This window comes from Xyrauchen texanus, chromosome 5 (assembly GCF_025860055.1).
Source record: "Xyrauchen texanus isolate HMW12.3.18 chromosome 5, RBS_HiC_50CHRs, whole genome shotgun sequence".
NCBI classification, from domain to species: Eukaryota; Metazoa; Chordata; class Actinopteri; order Cypriniformes; family Catostomidae; genus Xyrauchen; species Xyrauchen texanus.
Genome location: NC_068280.1, coordinates 20,636,744 through 20,656,397, shown reverse-complemented (window position 1 = coordinate 20,656,397; position 19,654 = coordinate 20,636,744). Strand labels below are relative to the sequence as shown.

The following is a 19,654-nucleotide window of genomic DNA, read 5'->3' as shown; positions in this document are numbered from 1 at the left end:
TCCGTTTTGATATTGCATGTTTTCATTTGTACTCCTGGCACAAATAACTAAATTGTTGTTTCTGGAGCATTGCTATTGTGAAACAGAGATCAGATATCAATGTTGAACCATTAGACCTTTGAAAAGATGTATAATTTGTTAATATTTATAGACAGTAAATTATATATTAAATGTAAGCAGAGTGACGTCACTACCGCGTGCGGTCGATTGCGTATCAACAGGTTAAATTGATGAATAAAGTGATGCCACCATAATGTAAAATAATCGGTTCAATTTGATGACTAAATCATAACAAAATAAGAACAAAAATCTTTTAAATTCAGAAAAGGCCATAGGCTTTATTTTGTGAACAAGACAAATTCAACCAGAACTTAAATGTAACTCAGAAATAAAGAAAAACACAAAACTGACACTATTTGTAAAGACAAAACTGGTCAAGTCAAAAAAAAAAACAACAACAAAAACAAATCTCTGTCATTTATGGTTCAAGTTGGTGACTCTTGTGCTGAAATTGCTCCTTAAATTCAAAGCAAGTTCCACATATTACACATTAAATGCAAGTCGATCAAATCCTACTTCACCAGAATTTACAATATTAATGAAATAAGGGTATTTCTACTTATCTTAAACACATTTTAAATGTATGGATGAAAATTAAATTTGTGTTATACAAAATAAAATCAGATTCTCATTAGCGTACATCATCATCATTTTGGAAACAATACAGTCTAGGCTTCTATACAGATCAGTGGCAATTTCTTCATGGAGGCAAGGGAGGCAGTGCCTTAAAAAAATTGGGTGAGAAAAATCCTTGACTGTACATAAATAAAACTAATTAAATATCAGGAAATGTGGGTTCAGATCATGAGTTTAACAGACATATTTCCAAAGTAACTCTGTGTAACAGCGACACCATTAGATAAAGTTTCAGAGGGAGGCAGCATCTCTCATGCCTCCCTTGAGTCCATTGCAATCTCATTGAGCTCCTAAAGCATGGCATGAATGTGAGCCGAGAACCGCAGACTACAGACGAAAAGTCATGTAAGGAGAGACATTGCACTGATTTGTTCAAAACACTGTCAATCAATGAATGCGACAGTACCAGGCTTTCATGCTCTTGCACTCGCAGCAGGTCTCCGCAGATCACACCCACATAAATGTGATACGCTTATGGAAGGAGAGATATTTTCAGAGTAAAAACAGACTCAGACAACTCCAATTTTGGTCACGTCCAAATTTAAAATTATCTTGAAGTGACTAAAAACATTGGTGTGTCAGTGACTTTTTTTGTGAGCACTTACTCTTAAAGATACAGCTCCATGCCAGCATTACAGTGGAGTAGATGACTGATCCAAAAATAAGGGGACTATAAAAAATAATAAGCGAACAGATAAAAGGTACATGAAAATATACGTTACAAACATGAAAGCAGCCGCTCTTGCAGTATTTTGATAAATATGTTGTTGCAAATGCAAGTATGTGACTTTTTTTTTTTAATCAGTGAAAACCATACATGAACATACAAATTATAGGCTTATGTGTTTTCATATTGTGATTTATCAGATTTATGAATGGATTCAACCTGAAAACCAAGTAAATGTCAAATGTAACTGAAATATGAATTTAAATTGGACTAAAAAGAAGAAGAAAAAAAAAAACTCTGCCTCATTTAAAAAGTCCACCAAATGCCACTGAAATAGATTATACAGAGTATGTCTGTCTTCTGCAATTCAATCTGTATCCAGTAACCAATAAAAAAAAGCACATGTAAAACATTTTCATTCAAAAAATGGCTAAAGAAAGTAAAATCAACAAACAAGCACAACTGATACTGTTAAACAACAACAATGCTTTGGATCAGTTTACACTTTACAACAACAAGTGCCTCGTGCAACTTGCTCTACTTCTACAAAAATAGTAACAATTTCCTTATTTGTATCTTTTGCACTTGTTTGAAAATACTACAATCTATTTAATGGCTTATTCTTTTGCCACATCAAGAAATAAAGCAATTAGTTGTCAAAAAATAAATCAACACAAACAGCAATTTTAAAGAGAAAAATCCATTCTTAAACAAAAACATAATTAATACAAATTAGATATTTGAATTTAAAAGTAAAAAAAAAAAAAAAAATTTTTGTGACCTAGGGATGCACGATATATTGGTATCGCCCGATAAATCATAATTTTTAAAGTTATCAGTTATCGGTCTGCTAAAAAAAAGTAGGCCGATATTTTAAAGCAGATAAAGTATGGCTTTTTCAGGCACACACTGCTAACCATGAGGGTATTGATTCGTGCCTTCTGCATGCACTCATTATTGTGGTCTTTTGACAGGTTTGAATTAAGTGCACTGTATTTATAAAAGCCACTCACTCATCAAATTAATTATAAATTGCAGTCAATAGACTTTTTTTAATAAAAGAAAGTTGGCCATATGAATGTAAAATTCCTTTATTTAACTGGTTAACTAGCTACATTTGGTAAATGGTTATGGGAAAAGAAAGATTAAGATGTTTCCTGACAGACTCCTTGTTTTCTGCATTTTAAGTTGTTTTAAAATTAAAGCAATTATCCACTTTACATGTTTGTTTTTTATTTGAAGTGCTCTGGACATGGCTTTATGAGCAGAGCCTTTTGTTTTTGTTCTCAGGCAAACAGAATGTAAATTTATATCCAGATTTCGATTTATCTGCAAATATATCATCTATCATCCTCCAAGTATAATGAAATATCAGTTATCAGTACCTGCCAAAATTTCCATATAGGTGCATCCCTATTGTGAACATATTAACTTTAAAAACCAACCTCTGACATAACAGATCTTTTCCCATAGGGTTAAGTTCTCCATGTTTGTACATGCTGAAGGTGCATATATTTTTCAGTGAGCAGATCTAAGGTCAGTTAGGATGAACGAAGCAGGTTGCTGAGAACTTTGGGAGAGAGAATAGTAAGTTGACAATAGTGAATCTACTGGCTAAGGTATTAGAAAACAGTGAAATCCATACAAAACTTTAATAAATGGTCACAATCATGTCAAAAATATCAAATAAATAAAATGAAGTTGACTTGTCTCAATAGATTATCTAATTTAAACCCACTTAAATTTAATTTAAACTCAATTAGGTGATTTAACACTAATGATTCAAGGGCTGAAACAAACATAAAGCTTTGTGTGTGATTTTTGGGGTTAAAAATTACATACATATAGGCAATCCTAATTCTAATAAAGCTTAATTTTAAATTATAATAGAAAAATATAAAATTTTTCTATTATGATAAATGTAAAACATTTACCTTGAGGATCAGACTGTTGGTTTTTGCCAATCTCTGGGTCTTCGCCTATGAAGAAAAGCAAATTGAAGATTACCCCATGAATAAATTCTGTTTGTTTCTAATGTTGTATGTGAACAGCATTTTCACCATTGACAACACTGTGCTAATTCTGTTAGCCTCTTAATATTCCCTCAAAAAACACGACTCTGGTGGGACTCGAACCCACAACCTTTGAATCACTTCTCTAAGTGTTGCTTAGAAGTCCAATGCGCTATCCATTGCGCCACAGAGCCATCTGTTGAGCTTAGTGGGCTTTTGAAATCCAAGCAAAGCTGTTACAGTCTGCCATGTCATGTGCTGTGCTCAACCCCCAACCCCCACTGTGTTGGTTAAGCTACACTAAAATACACCCTGTACTGTTACTGCAACATGTCTGCATTTACAGTTTAGAGAGCTAAACATAAAAAGGATGTTAAAAGGTTTTAGATTTAAAAGACTGTCTTTGTCAAGTATAAAGAGGTCATTCTTTTCTTTGCAGTCTGACCTGCTCAACCATGTGATCAAACTTTTCAGAATTCAAAACCAAACTGAAAAAAAAAGTGCTGAAATGAGGATTCCGGTTATTTTACAGCAGAAAAGTTCCAAACTCACCTCCTTGTACTTTGAAACATAGTTTCTTTTTCTGATATGCAAAGTAACTTGATGCGGCACCAAGGATAGCAACACCCACAGAACTGATTATGCCAGCAAGAGCCCCGCCTCCAGCCTCTGCATGGGACAAGATTAAACTGCTTTTAGAGTGTGTAAACAAAGTGATAACTAAGAATTAACATTTCCCTCAAAACGGTTTTATCTGTTATCAATACATTTAGAGAAATAGACTAGCTGACCAATTATATCTTGTGGAATAAAATGATCCTTGGGGATTTCACAGCAGGAAAAGAAGTGGCACAGTTTTGGTTTATGCCACTAGGGAGTGCAATAGGAATTTCCTGCCAGAATGCTACCCTACCAGAAAACAAGCCTCTTGGCTTGTCCAAATTGTTCTTGCAGACATACATTTAATGCTAATGTGCAATAATTCATTTGGCAGATGCTCTTATCCCATGCAACTAACAGTGTATTCAAGTTATACATTTATCTATTTACATATATATTTATATGTGCGTTCCTTTAGGATTAAAGTCATGACCTTTGTTTTGTTAACACCATGCTCTACCAGTTAAGCAAGAAATTATTAATAATTCAAATTAGTTACAATTTATAGATAATTATCAGTTAACAAGCAGATTTTGCATTTTTGACTCCGAATTAAAATACCATAAAGACTCTTGTAGTTTACAACCTATTTTCTGCCTTGGTTAAGACCTGTCTCCTTTTCAAAGTCATCCAGTCAGTCAATGAGCTGATCTAATTGTTTTAGGTCAGAAAGAGAGAGATTCAAAACACTGGGAAGTGTGTAATCTGACATTAGGGGCAATTTTAATGTAATAAAATGTAACAGAAATAAGCCACTGTAGTAGTACCAGTGTGTTAACCAAACTTACTGGGCGTAGTCGGAGTACGGCCATTTTTGTGTGTATGCAAACATGCATGCAAGAGTTAACCTGACAGACAAGATTGTAAATATAAGCTTCCAAACGACATATCTAAATGTGAACTCACTGAAACTAAAATCTGTTGATAAATTACACTCAGACCTATGCAGATTTCCTTCCCTAAACCTCAGGCAGTTTATAGAATAAGAGAAGCAAATTTACATTGCCAGCTGTGAGGATAGTCGCTTTCTTCAAACACACGCTCAATACATTCTCAAAGTGCCATTGTTAATAAGGTGTACCCAGTGGGACCTGCTTGACAATTAATATAACATTAACCAAAGAAAATTCTCGCATTTAACTTTATTAAGAAGGAACAAAAGGTACAAAAAGTAGCCATTTCAATGCTTTACCAAAACTGAAATGAAAGAAGAATGATAGTAAAAATACCCGTTTCTGTAGAAGAGAAGATTTAAAAGAGCCTATAAGAAAACGTGAGCCTGAAAAACTACAAGCCAGTCAAAAACAAGTGGCAGCATATCTGAGGGGTGAAAGTCAAATAATGCTATTAATGTTGAAGGTATCTTTCATGAGACATAATTGTTCCAGAAATTCAGATGTTCAACATCTTAACTCAATGCACAATATACTTTGTTTGCCTAAGGGAGTTCTCTCAAAGGATGAATGCCTGCTATGTGTGGTATGTGTAATCTTGTGTCGGTTTCTTTATACCTGACTATAGGAACAGTGAATTCTACAGTGTAATGTAATTACATGAGTCTGGGGTTAAAAACATACCTTTCCCACCACTAGTTTCTTTGAGATTCAGGATAACAAGGACAAACCGTTGCCAACTTCAATCCTCTGGTATATATTTAAGGTCAAAGTAAGCTTAAATGTTACGTTTTAGCCAAAGGGACATTGTACCACACCATGTTACACACACAAATGTTGTCAGAAATGAATAATAATAAGATGGCCGCAATATACAGAAAAAAAAAACAGGAAGCCAATATACACCACCCAAAACCAAAGGAGATGAGAAACTAGATCTCAGTTGAGATGATGCAAAACAAAAGCCACTCTGTTTAAGCGTTTTTAATCATAGTATCTATGACAAATCTCCATTTCTGCGTACACACAATATGTCAGGATGTCACAAAGGATGTCCTGAGGAAAAATATGAACATGTGAAGGGATAACCCCCCCCTTCTGGTTCACTAAACAAACAACAAAAAATTAAGTAACAGGATCTTTTATACTGTATAATAAGTTCCATTTCATAGCCAAAATCTTCACTTGATGGTCTTCCCACATGCTTTACAATTCTTTCAAACCACTACAAGTAGCCTCCACCTACCTCTTGTTACATAAAGAGAAACATTAAACCAGTCAATAATACAATATAATTCATATTTAATAACAGCCAACTTAATTCAATTAAATACCGTAATTACTACCAGATTTGTATCTCAACCTCAAAAAAGCCCAAGCACCAGCAGTCCAAGCCTTACAAACAACTTTAAAACCATGTAAACAATCATGTAAAGCAAAGAAGATTCCCATTCAAGACATTTAGAGCTCAGTCTTTTGCTCTGTTATATTAAGAAATTCCAGAACCCGCTCTAACAGGGGCTCCACTACTTGTTTAAACTGAGCAATCCGGACACTGAGGCCTTCAGGTAAATTATCGCCTAGCATCTTGATAAGCTGGAGCCACTGCTGGTTTAGATCTGCAACAACAGACAATCGAAGCAGAGATTTAGGACACAGCCACTGGCACAATGAACAGTCAAATCAAACAATCTTTAGATTAACTGAGGGCACTGCATAAAACTATCTGGATTTCATTGATGGTTTGGCCCAATCCTGGATTGTTCTGTCCTTGGAAGATTATCTCAAAGTTGATGTCATAGCAACAGGTCTGTAAACTCAAAACTGTTTGAGAGCAGGCTTTTTTTAACACAAACAGAATTAGATTGTGGCTATTAAGCAAAGCTGATACTAGAGGTTTGTCCCATTTGGTGAATCATTCTTACTAGAGCACCCATTTGATCAATGAGCAATAATAATTTAGTGTAATAACAATAAGTTGTTATTAAGTATTTCAGTGTTAAAATACTTTCTTCTATCCTGGCTAAATATGTAGAGACAACAATTATTAAGCAATTCATAGGTTAATTTTCTCAAAAACTGTAAAAACTGTCACTGTGACGCAATAGATCTCATTCACTGTAGCACCACCTTTGTGTGCTGTACTGCAGTAGACAAAAAAAAAAACGCCACACAGCATGCTTATTTTCAATGTGCCATTGAAGTGGTAGTAAGTCTATCCCTCACTGCTTCATTCTCATTCCCGTTAAAACCAAAGATGGCACTAGCGGCTATGTGAATAATGTCTATAAAAATTCCTGCGTTTCTTTTGATCAACCCACTTACACCTGCCCCAACAAAGTTACTCGACCAATGGCGTGAGTTGGGGATGGGACTCTCTGACTGTTTGGACAATTGCAGACGAGGGGTGTATTCAGAAAGCGATTTTAAAAAACATTGTTTTGTTTTGCAATTCCGTTAGGTAGTGTCACAGAAATTACATATTTAGGTTACAAAATAAAATTTTTGATAATTATAGGTACCACCAATTTTACTCATCTAGGCATACTGCTTTAGTCATAAGGGAGTCATTTACCTAATATTTGGTGCCAATACTTTGTCTTATATTTGGTGCATTTTATCCGTGTAAACTACAATGCCAACAGTCTGCATTGACCTTGATACTTGGCGTCCTCTTTAGCTCAAGAGATGCAAAAAAAAGCATTGTTTATTGTGCCATTAGAAAAAGCAGCCCTCTTACATAAATATACATTTTTCATGATTTCTGTTGTTTCTCAACCAAGTAACAACACAGACTTTTAAAGAGAGCATTTATGTCCTCGCAACCCACATAATACAATTAATTTATTTATCATCCAAGTAGGATTAACATTTATGACATCGAAATAATAATAAAAAAAGCTGTTTTGAAATGAAAATCAAGGCATAATGCAACTGAAAATTTAGTAGTTACAATAGATTTAGTAGATTTCAATTATTTACAACTTGTTAGCCTTTTCTCTTTATTTTGGCTGCTTTGGAAGTGTTCCCTTTTAAAATTACTTTTGTTTTGGTTGGTGTTAGCATTAAAGGGTTAGTTCACACAAAAATGGAAATTCTCTCATCATTTACTCACCATTATGCCATCCCAGATGTATATTGCTATCTTCTGCAGAACACAAAGATTTTTATAATATCTCAGCTCTTTAGGTCCATACAATGCAATAATAACCATCCACTTGTAGGTCCATACAATACAGTGATCACAATCGATTTGCATTGTATGGACCTATAGCACTGAGATATTCTTCTAAAAATACAGTTCTCCTGAAGAAGGTCATACACATCTGGGATGGCATGAGGGAGAGCAAATGATGAGAGAATACATGAATTAATTTATAAAGAAATGTATAGATGGATATGATTTAGATTATAACCATATTTTTACAAATGTTTATGACGTCATTGCATTGGTCTGCTGTGTCGGCAATCAATCGCTGCATTGTTGGTCATGGTTTCAAATATTGAAGAATGCGCAATTATCAGTCCAGATATATTTATCAAATTCAGGCGTGCGTTTTAAGAACTGAATTAGCCAGAGATTAATTATTATGACTAGAAGATCTGGAATATATTATATTATCATACGTCAAGTATTAAGCAATGTATGAAGAATGGGCCCCAGTGTAACATACAACTATTCACCAGGTAAACAAATAGAACACTGCAAAGCTCATAAACTAAAACAACATAGAAGAAAAAACCTGCTAGTGGAAATCTTCAGCGTACTCCTAACAATAATTGTTTCTGTCTGTTGGACTTCCCGGTCCTTATGTAAGAACTGTGTGAGAGTTAGTCATCAGACCAACTCGGTTTCCATGGTCTTGCTCAGACTTTAGTTTAAAAAGTTTTAGCATGTGGTCAGACATAAAATGTCTCATTATTGAGGAAACAAAAAGCTAACTCCACAATGAAAGCTGTTACAGACAAACACTGGCAAGTAGAACCATGGTTTAGAAATGACAAATTGCTACAAGAGATAAAGGGACAAAGAGAGAGCAAAAGAGACCTTGCCTGAGTACCGAAACATAAAAGGCACTCATTCACATCAATGTTTGTGAGACTGACTTTAAACTGTACACAAGTGCACAACTATAAACAACAATCATTTTGTGGGTGATATTTTTTCCAATACATTGATTAAAGGATAGGGGGAGAATCTTCCTTAAATTACACATTTCATTATAATTAGTAAATATATTAATTTACCTTGAGGTTGGTCAGAGGTGCCATCTAACAAGAGAACAAATTACATAGAATGAAATATTCAGCAAATAAAATCAAAATGTTCTACTTTTCAATATGTGTACATAATGTTTCATGCTACAGTAACCTAAAAATAAACCTAAAAATATTTTTGGCATACATATATGCAAATTATATAAGCAGATAAATACCGTTTTGAGGGTCTGCGCCTCGCCCTTAAACAAAAAACAAAACCCACAGTCAGATACACCCACAGCACTAATTTATTTCACTGAACAGATGACTACACAGTAATATGATTATTATTAAAATGTATTATGCAATACTCAATAGTTTGACATATTTTTATCAAATTGATCAAGTCTGAGAAGACTGAAGTCAGTAAAGTTATACAGAACTTCTACGGGAAACCTCAGTGCTTCATGGTGATTTACAACGAACTATTAAAACTAAATGTGGCATTAATTACACAGCCAACTTTATATTTTAATATATTTCATTCTCTTAGTTCTATTTTTACTGTAAATAAGACATTTTAATCTATATGACAACAATTAAGAATATATCTGTAACATTAGAAGTGGATTTCTGATTAGTTCCAGGTTTTAAAGGTTATATAATAGGTTTTTTTCATACCAAAATTGGATTAGGTAAAATTATCTGTATATAATTTTAACTCTGCACTTAATACAAGGTGGTTGTGATTATTACCATTTATTTTCATAAAAGGCCTAGACTTACAACCACAACTCAAACTGAATAATGGTAATTTAAAGAATATGTAAAACTAAGAAAAACAATGACACAAACCTCCACTTCGGCCTCCATCGGGCTTGTAATCACTCCCACCTCCAGTCACATCAATCAAGTCGTTGTCATCTAAAAATCCACCACCTTAATGAAAGTGAATGAAAGATTTTATAAAACATAATAGCAGAGCAAAGCAAATTATAATCTTAATGCATGTTTTGGGATGTACTGTAAGAATGGCGTAATACATTTAAACAGTTGCACACATAAACAGAAGCGTACCAGTTCCTCCTTCTCTGGGTGGGACTAGAGGCTTTTTGGGCTCAAGATCTGCAGAGGGGAAAAAGAAACAATGAATCAAAATTACAGCAAATGTGTTATTTGAGCACACTGCTAATTACAAATAAAACCCATACCCATTATTCCTATAAATCATTCCTGATAGCACCTTCACAAACAGCTAAATTAAAGGCATTGGACAACAACAGACATGTACTGTATTAATGAAGAGAAGTGAACAAAGGAATAACTCCTACAAAGTCATTTGTAATTTCAGATGAACACAATCGATTTTAGTACATCATATTATTAAGCTCATCTGAGTTCCTTTACAATGTGTCGATCCAAAATGATGCAAACTGCAAGCAGGATTACAATTGAATTATTTTAAAATCAATGAATAGATTTGCAACCAATGAAAGATTGTAAACAACACACAAGAGAAAACTACAGAATAGATGTTACTATGGTAAACTACAGAAGAAAACCCCAGCAAGTTCCAGAGAAATAGCAACACACAATACAATTCTTACCTGGACCAAGTGCATCCAACAGATCAAAGCCTTCTAAGAATGAAAACATCATAGTGTCATGTGTTAACACCTGGCCTTTGTACAGATAGTTGTAAGCATTCACTTATCACAGTCTTCTGATTACAAGAATTAAGCAATAACCGATTTAGAAATGGAATTTATTTAATGGTGTGAGCATTTGTATATTTTACCTTCATTTGGTTTCTTTGGATCTGCAAATGAGATAAGGGATGGTGCATTAATTTATTTGATATCTCACACTTCTCGACACAAAGGACAAAAAGCATAATGAAAGGATAAATTTGAATTAATTGAAAACTATCCTTCATTATACCACCATTAAAAGCAAAACTGCAATGATGCAATGACCAATTGAACTATACCAAAAGAAAGAAAAGAAAAAAAAAAAAAAAAAAAAACCATACATAAACACCTCAGCACAACCCCAAAATTACATAAACATCCTGTGTGGCTTCTTACCTTTAGATGTGGGTGGATTAAAAGTAGGTTTCTTGGGATCTGGGCACAACAAACATAAAAAAGTATCATAAAAAGACATATTTTTCAATCTGAGCTGTGGGTTGTTAAAATCAGAAGACAGGTTTCAGTAAAAAAAAAAAAAAAAATACAACTGCTCCAGAATGTTCTCATATATACACTGATGATCCAAAACATTATGACCACTCACAGGTGAAGCAAATAATGTTGATCATCTCCTAAAAAGGCCACATGTCAAAGTCTGGGTTGATTCCATGGTAAGCGAACAATCAGTTCTTGTAGTAACGTGTTCAATGCAGAAGAAATGGGGAGGAGTATAGACCTGAGCGACTTTGACAAGGGCCATATGTTATGGCCAGATCATTGGGTAAGAGCATCTCTGAAACGGCAAGGCTTGTGGGGTACTCCCGGTCACCAGTGGTAAGTATCTACCTTCCAAGGAGGGACAAACAACAAACCAGCGACAGATGTTGGTACCCAAGGCTCTATCCCAGCTTTCTCGGGCTGAAAGCAGGGAAACACCCTGGATAGGTGGCCAGTCCATAACATGCAAAAAAATAATACACTGAATTCTAAAGCCATTTTTTGTATTGTCTAATCAATGCTTAACTCATCTGACACAATAATGTAACGCGTTTTAATTATCTGAATACATTTTAAAATGTATATATGTATACACACACACACACACACACACACACACACACACCTATGTATACAGTTGAAATCAGAAGTTTACATACTCCTTCGCCAAATACATTTAAACTCCAGTTTTTCACGATTCCTGACATTTAACCGTAGAAAACATTTGCTGTCTTAGGTCAGTTAGGAGCACTATTTTAAGAGTGTGAAATGTCAGAATAATAGTAGAGAGAATTATTTATTTCAGCTTTTATTTCTTTCATCACATTCCCAGTGGTTCAGAAGTTTACATACACTTTGTTAGTCTTTGCCTTTAAATTGTTTAACGTGGGTCAAATATTTTGGGTAGCCTTCCAGAAGCTTCTCGCAATAAGTTCCTGGAAAGTTGGCCTATTACTCAAGACAGAACTGGTGAGTCAGGTTTGTAGGCCTCCTTGCTCGCACACATTTTCAGTTCTGCCCACAAATTTTCAATTGGATTGAGGTCAGGGCTTTGTGATGGCCACTCCAATATATTGACTTTGTCCTTAAGCCATTTTTGCCACAACTTTGGAGGTATGCTTAGGGTCATTGTCCATTTGGAAGATCCATTTGCGAACAAGCTTTAACTAAGATGTTGCTTCAATATATCCACATAATTTTCCTTTCTCATGATGCCATCCATTTAGTGAAGTGCACCAGTTCCTCCTGCAGAAAGCATCCCCAAAACATGATGCTGCCACCCCCATGCTTCACAGTTGGGATGGTGTTCTTCGGTTTGAAAGCCTCACCCATTTTCCTCCAAACATAACCATGGTCATTATGGCCAAACAGTTAAATTTTAGTTTCATTAGACCAGAGGACATTTCTACCAAAAAATAAGATCTTTGTCCCCATGTAAACTTGCAAACTGTAGTCTGGCTTTTTTTATGGTGGTTTTGGAGCAGTTGATTCTTCCTTGCTGAACAGCCTTTTAGGTTATGTCTATATAGGACTCATTTTAATGAGGCTATAGATACTTGTCTAGCTGTTTCCTCCAGCATCTTCACAAGGTCCTTTGTTGATGTTCTGGGATTTATTTGCACTTTTCGCACCAAACTACGTTCATTTCCAGGAGACAGAAAGCATCTCCTTCCTGAGAGGTATGATGGCTGTGTGGTCCCATGGTGTTTATACTTGTGTACTATTGTTTGTACATATGAACAGATTTTAATGTGCCCTTGTTACACATATTATATCTATTTACAATAGTAATAACAATTATGCCTAGTTACAAGCAACTAACCCTAAACCAAACCCTAACCCTAAAACTATACTAAGTACATGTTGTTAATTAGTAATAATCAGTTATTACATTTGTAATTACACTGTAACAAGGACACTTTAAAATAAAGTGTAACTGATTAACGTGGTACCTTCAGGCATTTGGAAATTGCTCCCAAGGATGAACCAGACTTGTGAAGGTCCACAATTCTTTAGCTATTAAAACAAATTTTAATTTTGGTATATAGCACCACAAAGAGTCGACTATATTGTTGTCAGATAACTTTATGAAAATAAATAGATATCAAAAATTTACTGAACCTAACAATATATATTATATTAAGCTATAGCCAGGGTTGGGAGGTAACTGACTATATGTAACGGGATTATGAAATTAAAATTCTAAATATTAGTAACTGTATTTCACTACAATAAAAATGGATTGGTAATCAGAATACAGTTACATTCAAAAATTATTTTGATTGCAAAAGAGATTATTTAGCATATTATTGTCATTTAATATTTAGTCATATTTAACTTTTATCTGTATAAATGATGTGATCCGAGGAATGTTTGAAGAGCGGTGTCTTATAATGTTTTATATTCATATGAGCATACATTGTTGAGTGAAAAAGTGAATTTGATGTTATTGAGGAAAAAGTTATGGGGTTTTGAAGTTTGGAGCAGCAAAAATATTTAACCATGTGTACATTTTCGTTTAGTTTTCTGCTAAACTAAAATGCCATTTCTAGCCCTTTGACCAGCCATGATTAGTTTTTTTAAAATAAAAAAAATCCTTGTTATACATATCTATCTATCTATCTATCTATCTATCTATCTATCTATCTATATATATATATATATATACACACGCACACATTATATACATTCTTTTTCTTCCATTTTTTACTGGAATTTGGTAGAAGTATACTAACGGTATCACCACAGTTTATATTTGATATTATGTGTATTACTCTCTTAAATTCAGATCAAGGGTCTTGAATAGTATTTATATCCTGAGGCTGAGAAGACCATTACGAATGAGTTCTTAATTTGATGAAAAGGTCAATCTATGGTCAGGTATAAACTGCAGACAAAAGCAAATAGGTTATGGGCTGAAATTTGTAAGTATAGGCATTCTTTATACCACTGATCTTTGCAAAAGCCTAAACGATCCATCACTGACCAAATATTATCAGCCTAATTTTCTATAGGAAATCTATATGAAACACAAATGTTTACAGGTGGCATTTCAAACAATAAATATTAATAATCAAAAATATGAAAATATGTTCTCTGTATGATCATGATTATGGATCATATTTGTTCTGAATGTGATTTTACAGCAGTTATATTCATTTCTCTGAATTTCCTTCTATTTCTACAAATTTCTTTACAGAAACAAATTATAATTGGAGCAAATCCCACTCAGCCTTACCTATATCAAACACATCTGTCAGATCAAACCCATCTGGAAAAGTAAAACAGTAAGTAAAAGATGTTAAGTAAAGCTCAACATACTAAATATAACAATAATAATATGTGTGAGCATAATAAAAAAGTAATTTTTTACTTGGATTTGAGTTTTTGGGTGGGGCTGGTTTCACCGGTGGCTTTTCAGTGGCTTTTAAAGATTGACAAAAAGATCATTAGTCAAATTAAGAGAAATATTAGTGGCATAGTTTACACAGTTTACAAAAAATTATGATTTTCACCATGCAATACAAATGTCTAGCTTACATTTGTTCCACACACACACACACACACACACACACACACACACACACACACACACACACACGCTCAAAAAGTTTTGAAACACTTGACTGAAATGTTTCACATGTTCTTAAAAATCTTTTGATCTGAAGTTGTATGCTTAAATGTTTGAAATTTGTTTTGTAGACAAAAATATATTTGTGCCTCCATATTAATTTATTTAATTATAAAACTGAAACTTAATTAAAAAAAAAAAAATATTTGAAATGGATGACTTGGACCAAATAATAAGTGCCCAACATAGATAGGAACTCCTTCAATACAGTTTAAAAAGCATCCCAGGGTGATACCTCACATATATACACATAATATACACATGTATATGTGTGTGTGTATATATATATATATATAAACAAACAGGTGCTGGTCATATAATTAGAATATCATCAAAAAGTTGATTTATTTCAGTAATTCCATTCAAAAAGTGAAACTTGGATAATGTATTCATTCATTCCACACAGACTGATATATTTCAAGTGTTCATTAATTTTAATTGATGATTATAACTGACAACTAATGAAAATCCCAAAATCAGTATCTCAGAAAATTTGAATATTGTGTTATGTTCTCTGATGAAAGTAAATTTTGCATTTCCTTTGGAAATCAAGGTCCCAGAGTCTGGAGGAAGAGAGGAGAGGCACAGAATCCACATTGCTTGAAGTCCAGTGTAAAGTTTCCACAGTCAGTAATGTTTAGGGTGCCATATCATCTGCTGGTGTTGGTCCACTGTGTTGTCTGAGGTCCAAGGTCAACCTATCCATCTACCAGGAAGCACTTCATGCTTCCTGCTGCTGACCAACTTTATGGAGATAAAGATTTCATTTTCCAACAGGACATGGCACCTGCACACAGTGCCAAAGCTACCAGTACCTGGTTTAAGGACCATGGTATCCCTGTTCTTAATTGGCCAGCAAACTCGCCTGACCTCAACCCTAAAGAAAATCTATGGGGTATTGTGAAGAGGAAGATGCGATATGCCAGACCCAACAATGCAGAAGAGCTGAAGGCCACTATAAGAGCAACCTGGGCTCTCATAACACCCGAGCAGTGCCACAGACTGATCGACTCCATGCCACGCCGCATTGCTGCAGTAATTCAGGCAAAAGGAGCCCCAACTAAGTATTCAGTGCTGTACATGCTCATACTTTTCGGTTGGCCAACATTTCTAAAAATCCTTTTTTTGTATTGGTCTTAAGTAATATTCTAATTTTCGGAGATACTGAATTTGGGATTTTCATTAGTTGTCAGTTTTAATCATCACAATTAAATGAAATAAACATTTGAAATATATCAGTCTGTGTGTAATGAATGAATATAATATCCAAGTTTCACTTTTTGAATGGAATTACTGAAATAAATCAACCTTTTGATGATATTCTAATTATATGACCAGCACCTGTATATATATGTATATATACACACATATACACACACACATACATACATACATACACACATACATACATGTGTATCACATCAACATACAGGTAACTATATGAAACAAAATAGAACTCTATACTTACGCTTGTCGTCAACATCAAAAAGGGCATCAGAAAGGTCCAATTCTGCAAGAAGACAGTTGTTTTTAATGTTATGTTTAAATCAAATCGTGTGGATTTCAGTGCATAATAAACATTTATTGGCAGTAGGGATGTAAATAACGATTATTTTGATAATTGTCTAATCTAACGATTATTAGAATGATTATTCGACTATTAACAGACTTAACAGAGCTCTTAACAGACTATTCAGCTTGTGCCTTGACTTAAAAGGTTGCATTAAATGTGCTTGCTAACAATAAAGCAGACAAAATAATCTTTAAAAGACATTCACTGAATTACAGGAAAAAAAATACATTCCCCTTCTGTAGCTCTCTCCACGTTGTGTCGGAGAAGAGACACTAGTGGTCTCTCTTGAGCACCGTATACACCTCTGATCTATGAAAAAAGGCCAATGAGAAGTTGGCATCTAGTATTTGCATACCCCGCCCCCGAACATAGGTGTACAAAGGCCAGGCAAATACTAGAGTTCATTCAGAAATTTTCTTCGGAGCCGATGGTTGTGCATGCTGTTCGCGTGAGATCACACCAGTTCCAGTATTCCTCTGACGATCTGCATGCTGTTGGATTGATGGCGCATTACAGCGGCGATTTCTCCTTCTTACACGGCAGTGCAATTGCCCTTGGGCGCTTCGAAAGTGCAGAAACCCAAATTCTAAGAGAGTTGTTTAAAAGAGTGATTTTCTCTAAAAGAGCAATATACAGCAGCGCTGAATGTCCTTTTCAGGACGCGTCTTTCTAAAGACGTGTTTCCGCCTCTGTGTAGTTTCTGGATGCGGTTGATTTCTCCCCACCTCCGACGGTCATGAAAGCTGCCTGGCGTACCTGGGCTGCGATTACACGCAGGCAGCGTTTTTATGAATGGTCTATGTTTTCAGGGCGAGAACATAACATGACAGCATTGCGGTCGCAGGGTTTCTTTTATCATGAGAGAAAGCCACTTCAGCCACCCCCCGCGCCTCACCTCCTTCCCACGGTATTGGGTCGATGAAGGCGATTTGGGGACAATGACGGGCTGTGTTCACTGGGTAAATCCCCGCGAACCACCCGCCTCCCCGGCACGCTTGCTGGCTTCCGTCCCAGCTCGGGATGAGCGATTTCTCTCCAATGGGTTATGTTCTCAGTGCGAGAACATAGCTGAGGCAGCATTGCGGTCGCGGCTTCTTTTGTCATGAGAGAAAGCCACTTCAGCCGCCCCCCGCGCCTCACCTCTTTCCTACGGGACTGAGGCAGGCGCCGCGGGCGATGGAGGCGATTTGGGGAAAATGACGGACTGTGTTCGCCGGGTAAATCCTCGCGAACCACCCGCCTCCCCGGCACGCTTGCTTGCTCCCATCTGAGCTCGGGATGCATGCAGCCCGCTTCGCGGCCGGCCTTCCGGTCCCTTGAGCTCGCGGAATTGGATGAAGATAATCACCGCTGCATCGGAGAGCGCTACAGCGACGTCTGATGTTGATGGCTCGTCTGCGCCGCCACCTTCGGTTCTGCGCGCCCAGTGTGAGCCTGATGCACAGAGGTCCGATATGCTTCCCCCGGGTACCGCGAGCGCGATGTTGGACCGGAAAATCCCGTCCCCTCACGGCTATTTGATTGGTTCCATGGGAACGTGCGCCGCTCACAGCCGCGCCCCCCCCCCACCGGTTCCTTTCTTTCCGGACGTGCATGATGAGCTGAGCAAGCCAAGCTTCCTCGCTCTTCCGCTCTCACTACCCTCGGCGGTAGAGCGGTCCCAGACCACTCCCCCCCTGCACGCCATGGCCCCCTCTTGCAAGTCCACCGGGCCAAGGCACTCCAAAATTTGCACTTGGGTAGTCCTGTTCTTGACATGTCGCAGGAACTGCACTCGAACAGGCGATGGCCACCCTCGTGGTCTGGAAACGCAACACATGGACTGGACCTGGTCGCAGTAGAGGAGGTAGACAAAGCATGCTTTCTCAAACGCTCACGTTTCCCAGCTCTGTCCATTTGGCAACACCACCTGACGACTCCTCCCAGCAGTCCTCAGTGGTGAAGAAACAGACAGAGGCTATTTCACACATCCTGCCCTGCCGCAAACCTGCCGCCAGGGGCAATGCCCTGTCTGCTCGCCGAGGGCGTCCTCCTGCGGGTTTCAAGAAAGAAAGAAAAGCGGTGCTCCGCCTCAACAAACATGGGCCCAGCTCTCAGCCCCGGCGTCGAGCTCCCTGCAGAAGATGGACGTCCCCTCATCTCACGGACCCCCTCGAGGACCCGGAAGGCTCCCAGGTGCTCCTGAGATGACCGACCCAGAGACTGAGACATTAGCTCCAGAGCTGGTAAGACCACTCCTTCCTCCGTGGGGGGCCGGGAGGAGAATCTTTTGGTGAATTAATTTCATTTGCCGCACTCACATTCTCAATAATAGAGCTATTTCCTTTTTTCAGTGGAGGCGATTTGGGGAAAATGACGGACTGTGTTCGCCGGGTAAATCCCCACGAACCACCCGCCTCCCCGGCACGCTTGCTTGCTCCCATCTGAGCTCAGGATGCGTGCAGCCCGCTTCGCGGCCGGCCTTCCGGTCCCTTGAGCTCCCGGAATTGGATGAAGATAATCACCGCTGCATCGGAGAGCGCTACAGCGACGTCTGATGTTGATGGCTCGTCTGCGCACCCAGTGTGAGCCTGATGCACAGAGGTCCGATATGCTTCCCCGGGTACCGCGAGCGCGATGTTGGACCTGAAAATCCCGTCCCCTCGCGGCTATTTGATTGGTTCCATGGGCACGTGCGCCGCTCACAGCGGATTCCTTTCGGTTACGCAATTCAGATTGCCAACCCCCCCCCCTCGCGGGCGTCCATTTCCGCAGTACACGGCGAACATGCCAAATCCCTGCGCAAAGACGTGATAGGGCCTGTCCCCCCAACCGAAATGGAGAAGGGTCTCTACAGCCCTTACTTCGCTGTAACCAAGAAAGGCGGCGGCTTACAACCAATCTTGGACTTGCGAGTTTTTCAACCGAGCAATGCTCAAACTCCCGTTCAAAATGCTGACTCAAAAGTGTATCTTAACATGAGTCCGGCACCTAGATTGGTTCGCAGCGGTAGACCTGAAGGACGCGTACTTCCACGTCTCACTTCTGACGCAACACCAACCCTTCCTATGGTTCGCGTTGGACAGCCAGACGTTTCAGTACAAAGTCCTCCCTTTCAGCGTGTCTCTGTCCCCTCGCGTCTTCACGAAAGTCG

At 37.4% G+C, this 19,654-nt stretch overlaps 1 protein-coding gene and 1 non-coding gene across 3 annotated transcripts in view; both read right to left on the bottom strand.

Moving 5' to 3' along the window:
* Positions 1 to 1,203: 1,203 nt before the first annotated feature.
* cd99 (CD99 molecule) overlaps positions 1,204 to 19,654 on the bottom strand; it is a 35,213-nt gene continuing 16,762 nt past the window's right edge. Inside the window, exons 3-15 of one of the 2 annotated variants that reach the window (XM_052126558.1) lie at positions 16,417 to 16,458; positions 14,691 to 14,741; positions 14,556 to 14,588; positions 11,216 to 11,254; positions 10,927 to 10,947; positions 10,736 to 10,768; positions 10,206 to 10,253; positions 9,984 to 10,067; positions 9,365 to 9,388; positions 9,177 to 9,200; positions 3,928 to 4,044; positions 3,298 to 3,342; positions 1,204 to 2,933 (exon numbers count right to left, since the gene is read on the bottom strand). In XM_052126558.1, the coding sequence (XP_051982518.1) occupies positions 2,905 to 2,933; positions 3,298 to 3,342; positions 3,928 to 4,044; positions 9,177 to 9,200; positions 9,365 to 9,388; positions 9,984 to 10,067; positions 10,206 to 10,253; positions 10,736 to 10,768; positions 10,927 to 10,947; positions 11,216 to 11,254; positions 14,556 to 14,588; positions 14,691 to 14,741; positions 16,417 to 16,458 (590 nt within the window). In that variant the 3' untranslated portion in view covers positions 1,204 to 2,904. The other variant, XM_052126559.1, reaches the window with a different exon arrangement.
* On the bottom strand, positions 3,478 to 3,569 carry trnar-ucu (transfer RNA arginine (anticodon UCU)). Its single transcript is given in 2 exon segments — positions 3,478 to 3,513; positions 3,533 to 3,569. It is a non-coding gene; the product is annotated as a tRNA-Arg (tRNA).